The sequence below is a fragment of the Ricinus communis genome, chromosome 4 (assembly GCF_019578655.1).
Source record: "Ricinus communis isolate WT05 ecotype wild-type chromosome 4, ASM1957865v1, whole genome shotgun sequence".
Classification (NCBI taxonomy): domain Eukaryota; kingdom Viridiplantae; phylum Streptophyta; class Magnoliopsida; order Malpighiales; family Euphorbiaceae; genus Ricinus; species Ricinus communis.
Genome location: NC_063259.1, coordinates 15,134,083 through 15,140,579, shown reverse-complemented (window position 1 = coordinate 15,140,579; position 6,497 = coordinate 15,134,083). Strand labels below are relative to the sequence as shown.

Here is a 6,497-nt window from a genome sequence, read left to right as displayed (position 1 = left end):
TTTGCAGACGCATGGATGAGTTAGTTAGTAGTTTAATGATTATTACATGTTTTGTAGTTATTATCTGTAAATGTGATCATGTCAGCCATTAATCAGGGAATTTTGTCTCCCATAAATAGATGAGTTGTTCACATATTTCATGGTACCTTCACATGCACATGGCTGTCTCTCAATATTTCACAAGGAAAACATAGAGAAAGGGGGGCTCTTATTATTATTGTTGTTATTTTTCCTTTCCTTTTCAAAAAAAAAAATTTCTTTGGCTAAATTAAATCAGAATTAAGAGCTAATATTTAAGTTAGATACAAGAATAGATATTTATTTAGTGTGTTACTCTGACCCAAAATAAAAAACATTTGGACCACTAAAAAAAAGGCTGTCTTCCCAGTTTCCACCCACCAAACCTTCAAATTGTTTTGAAAGTGGAACAGAGGTGAGTAGTGGGATAATTATAATTACACTTAGCAGTGAATCAGCAACTACTATTGCAGTAGCCTTAATGTGAGCAGTAAGTACTTCACCCACTGAAAAGGGTACTGCTAATAAACTCATGCTTATGACCAAACCATTTTGAAGAAATAGAAATAGAAATAAAAATAACATCATTTGAAGAAGAATTGCCCTGTTAATCAAAAAATCGAAAATTATATCTTTTTAGATCACCACTGTATCCTGAACACTGAAATGTTTTGCACTGTTAGATCAAGGATGTCTCTTTCTTTTTTCTTTTCTTTTTTTTTTTTAAATTTTTTTTTCTCGTCTTTATTTGATTAATCACTTTAAAATAGCTCAAATGTATAATTTTATAGTTTTAGGAACGATTCTAATATTTAAGAATGAAGTAATTTTTTATCTTTTTTTTTACTTTTAACTTGAAAACTTTTAATCTTCCATGGATGTATACATAATGAAAGCAGTAGAATATCAATTAAACTAAAACTAAAAACAAAATTCCAAAAGATTAAAAAGGAATAATATACTAATAAATTTGTATGTAATAAAGTATCTAGTGAGAATTGGGTGCTAGTCTTGGACAAGAAGTTGTTGGGTTCCCAACAAATCTTGAGAAAGCACAAAACTTCTAGTAATCTCGATCATCCATCATACTCCCACACCCACTTGTATCAAAGTTGAGAGAATAGCTTAATGGGTCATATCCGCATTGGAAAGATGATTGCCTGCTTGCAGTGGCGGCCCGTATCATTCTTCCTTGCCTCTTAAGCTTCTTTATCACCTTTGTTAGTCCCCCACAACGACAATGCTGTCCATTGTCATCTACCATTGTAGTGCTGGCCGCTGCAGTGGCGGCGGCCGGAGAAACAGTGCTCGCTGTATTGTTTGCACTGGCGATTTTGGAGGTGGTGGTGGAGATGCATTTTGGCAACCACAAGAGCCACATTTGTGCCATTCTTCTCTTTGTGGAGATGGTGCAAGTGTTTGTTGTGGATGTGGGAAAGGAAAGTGGAAAGAAAACAGCAAGGTTGGTGGAAATATATAGGAGAGTTAGGAGATGAAGTCACGCGCTAAAAGGGTAGAGTGGGACTGTGTTGCGCGTTTTATTGTGTAGTAAAAGTAATTATTTTATTGACGTGGATTTTCATGCAAGACCGGAATGTTAGGGTTTAAAGTGAACCTTTGTAGTTTGTATATGGGGTCACGTGACGGCCAAGTGAAGTGAATGGAGCCACTACCCCTTTGCACATGTCTCTATTCTCTCTTTTCTTTTTTTTTTTTCTTTCTTTATTTTAAAAGAAAGGTTTAATTACTAAAAATAAATTCTGCATCTCATATATATTTTTAAATTTTACTCTTATTTTTTAATTTTTTTTAATATTAGTAATCTACTTTGACTTTAATTAACATTTTATAATTTTTCATCACATTTTTTTACTGACATGACTATAATTTAAATTAGATAAAAAAACTGATCCAATACTAATATTTTGACTCGTAATTCTATTTTAGATTAAAAATAAAATTAATATTAAAATATATATTAAATTTAAAAATATAAAATTTATATACTATATTTGATAATAAGTATTAAAATATAAAACTTATTTTAGAATTAATCCATTTTAAAAAGGTTAAATATATATGCACCCATCAAAGGTTGAATTTAAAAAAAAAATAAAAATCAGATCTAATAATTAAAAGAAATTGAGTAGTCAGTAATTGAAAGGATAACAAGGCAGATAGTTGGTCTTATGTCAGAAATAAAAATATTGGATAGAGCTTCCATAATAAACAATCATCACCAACAAGATGCTTCCTTTTACATTATTCCTTTTTCTTCATTAATCATTCTGATTCCTTTTTTTTTTTTTTCAAAGTGGGATTCCACATCTACAGTGCTTCTACATTACTATTTACTGACATCTGATAAATAAATAATTAGTGAATAATCATTTTTCAAATTTTTCTTTTTTTTTTTTAATTTTAAATTGAAATGTCATTTTATATCAAAATACTGAATATAAATAATATATTACATAATATAATTTTTTATTAATATATAAATATATATGTCATGTGCTTAGAACATGCCCTTTGCAAGCATAAGAGAATGAAATAGTTTTCCTTGATATTATCATTATTTGTTGGTGGCAGTAGCCACGCCATTTCATTTAATCAAAGCTATGGTTTTCTTATTTTATTTTATTTCATTTAAAAAGAATTTTCGTGTTGCTTTTCATTATTATTATTATTATTATTATTATTATTATTATTATTATTTTCTTAGTAATTTGATCAGAATAAAAATGCAATTTGTGTCTTTAATATTTATTATATAATATGTAGGGTAGGTGCCGCGTTTCATGCTCCAAAGATATTGCTAATTGCACCAACTGATATTCAGCACCGTTTAGATGAGATAGTAAAACTACTTATATGATATTCAACACTATTTTAATAGTAAAAATATTTTTAATATATTTTTTAATTATATTTATAAAATTTTTTATTTTAAAAAGTCATATTATAAAGGAGAGTCTCTCTATTCTATATTTAATAAATATATTATAAATTTTTATACATTTGAATTAATCCATATTTTATAATTTTTATTTTTCTATTGGTAACAGTTAAAGAAAAAAGAGAAATTAAAACTATTAATATTTATAAAAATAAAAAAAATAAAGAGTACATTCAACACTATCCAATCACATTTTCTTATATTTTAGATTTTTAAATACAAAATAAATCTAGTACTATTTTATCATATAAATCATTGAGGATGCTTGAAGGGTCTTTTCTAATTTAATTATAATTTTAAATTCAAATTTTAAATATATAACTATTAAATTTTTAAAATAGTACTTTATCATCTATAAAGATTATATCCGTTACGCTCTGGTTATATAATATATATTTGATAGTAAATATATATCTCAATTTGAATAAAAATTCAAATTTAATTTTTTTTAATATTAGAAAAAGAAGAAGAAGAAGGAAGATTGAGTGTGACTGATGTTCATGCCTTCCTAATTACTTGACCAGAATCATATTTTCCCACATGGATTCAAGATTTTCAACATAAGTTCCTGAATCTGAAAAGAAAATTATATACTTTTCAACTGAGTTTTGACATATATATTCAGTTGATGATTGGTCTAGTCTAGATAAAATGATTTTTGTTAGAAATTAAGATTAGTTACTTCTGTATTCATATACTTAGCCTGATAAAATGTATATCTTGGGATATTGGCTAGAGTTTGCTATAAACTCTTCTTTATTATTATTATTATTATTATTGGTGAAGATAAAGCTTTTATTGACAACTATAATACAAAAATAGTCTATTCATAGGCAATTAAGTAGGTATTCTTTTCTATTAGTTTTATAGCAGTTAGTAAGATTTTATGGTCAAACTCAAACTTTTAGAACTTTGTTTTGTTAATGGATGATAACAATTAACAATGGTATACAAGAATGTGTCAGATTTAAGTAATATAATATATTTAAAGATTAATATGTATACTTTCCAGTTTAAATTCACCCATAGATTGGAATTCAATGATGGAAAAACCCACAAAGGAGGAAACAATTTGAATTATAATTCAACTCACCCATGTGCCCTCCTATCTTTTTAATTATAATTCCTTTGTTTCTACTGATTGATTCAGACAAATTTAAATATTTTAGGATGCAATCTGTATGACTATTATTAAATGATGTCACTAGATCAAGAAGAGTCTGTCTTTTAAGGATTTTTGCTATTATTTTTACTTTGGTTCACATTTTTAGGCATAGGATACTAATTCCATATAATAATAATTCTATTAGTTTTATAGAATATATATTTCATAAGAAGATTATGAAAAATAAGAATTCTCTATAGTGTGAAGTTGGACATATTTATTGTCTGAAAATGAATGAATTTAACTAACTTTTTAGTTAAACTTTTCTAATTTATTAATTTTTAATTTGAGCTGTGATTTTATTGACTTTACTTTATATGGATGATCCTTGACACAAAAATAAAAAAAATAAAATAATTTATCTTATATTTTAGATTTTTAAATACAAAATAAATCTAGAATTTTTCAAATTTAATATATATAAGATAAATTATTTCTGTCTTGGGAATCCAATCACATTTTCTTTATAAAAAAGGATTTAATTTTGAATAATTTAATAATTGAGACTAAGAACATAAGTAAATTCAACAAATAATGGAATAGATTAGGTCAACATTTTGACTGGGGAAGTCATGTGCCACCCCACTGCCATATATTCTCCAACCTAATGTAAAGATTTATTATTCCTATTTTGTTAATATCTAAAAGCTATGGAAAGGCCAATAATGAGAACATGCTTCATGTGACTTCAAATTTATTTAAAAGTGATTGTCTTTATGGGTGAGAAATTATCCCCTAAAGAAACAAGTTTCTATGCCATGTATCTGCATTAATATTAAATAGAGAATTTGGGGCTGATTTTAATAAAAATCTTAATTCCTTGTTAATGCTAGTAGATAACATGATGATCAGATTCGAACTCATAATTTTTTCGATTCTCGTTTCGAAATTGATTTAATTAATATTTTTTTATCTGATATAAACTTTTGACGATAATCTATTATTATAATAAGAAAATTAAAATTCAAAACCTTTTTATTATTACAGTAAGAAAATTTGAATTCAAAACTTTTTTATTCTCTTTGTATTCCTTTCGAATTGATTTAATTTAATAGATTTGTGTCTAATATATAAAAGCTTGTGATTACTAAATGATCTGTGATTATTAAATGATTAGTAGAAAAATGCCCTTGAAAACAGTGTATTAATAAACTTCTCCTATTAATTTATCTAAAACTTCTTTTAATACTTCAAGAAGTATTTGAAATCTCCTACCATTTTTACAGTCATCTTTCTGATAAATTAATAACAAACCAAAAAAATCCTATGAAAATTGTTACTTCCCAATTAGATGACTACAATTTTTATTGAATTTACAATGAAGCATGAACTTTCTCAGAAGTTAGTTATTAATTAAGCTTTATATTCTTTAATTGCTATTGAGATGATAATCATCATTAGCCAGTTGGTTCAAATGATTATGAAGGAGATTCATTAGGTGAGCTCCTGCTCCCTTGAGTATAAACAAAAAGATTTGTTTTCCAAATATTAAAAAAAAGGATTAACTTTGCAATATCTTAGAATATCTCATGACAACATGTAGCGTTTTTCTTATAAAATTATAATTTATTATTTTATTAATACGATTAATAATTATTAAAGGTAGAATTTTATATACGAATATTTTAATATTTAATAATTATTTTTATTTTATATATTATTAATTTTTATTAATTGAAATATTCATATTTTATCTCAAAAGAAAGGTATTCCTTTCTCATTAAGTTGTAATTCCATAACATGATAAGTTTGATACAAAGGAAAAATAAAAAATAATGGAAATGGAAGTTTTGACTTGATTAATTAAGGTGTAAATTTGTCAATGTAATGATTTTAAACTTCTTTTGCTTTGTGCCTAATAATTATTGCTTTAATCATAATGCCACCCGAAAAGGGTTATAATACAATTATTAGGTGATCATAAATTAAGGTTTAGATTTGAAAAAAAAAGGGTTCACAAATTTATGCATGTTTTAATTTAGAGTTAGATTCCAATACGATACTTTATAAATTTATAAAAGTTGATATTTTTAAAATTTTATAATTTAATAATATACTTCAATATTAAATTAATAATATAATTAAATACTAAATTAATAAATTATACATAGTACTTAGTTATTAATCAATACAATATATTATATTTATTTATTAAAAAATTTATTTATTTTTAAAATTTAATAATGATACTTAATAATTATGAGATTTTTATATATATATATAATTTTAATTTAATAATTAAAAATTAAATATAAATTTATTCACAGTCTATATTAATAGAATGACGTATATAATAAATAAACATTTAAAATAATATTGATTAATTGTCTATAATTAAAAAATAACTTATAATAG

The 6,497-nt window shown here is 24.9% G+C and overlaps 1 protein-coding gene across 1 annotated transcript; it reads right to left on the bottom strand.

The window, feature by feature from the left end:
- Positions 1-928: 928 nt before the first annotated feature.
- On the bottom strand, positions 929-1,454 carry LOC8289504. Its single transcript, XM_002523611.4, has one exon. The coding sequence runs from the start codon at positions 1,406-1,408 to the stop codon at positions 1,082-1,084; it is 327 nt and encodes a 108-aa protein (XP_002523657.1). The 5' UTR covers positions 1,409-1,454; the 3' UTR covers positions 929-1,081.
- Positions 1,455-6,497: the final 5,043 nt, after the last annotated feature.

Coding starts and splice junctions, on each gene's coding strand:
- LOC8289504 (XM_002523611.4), bottom strand. CDS start 1,408: ATGGCACAAATGTGGCTCTTGTGGTTGCCAAAATGCATCTCCACCACC.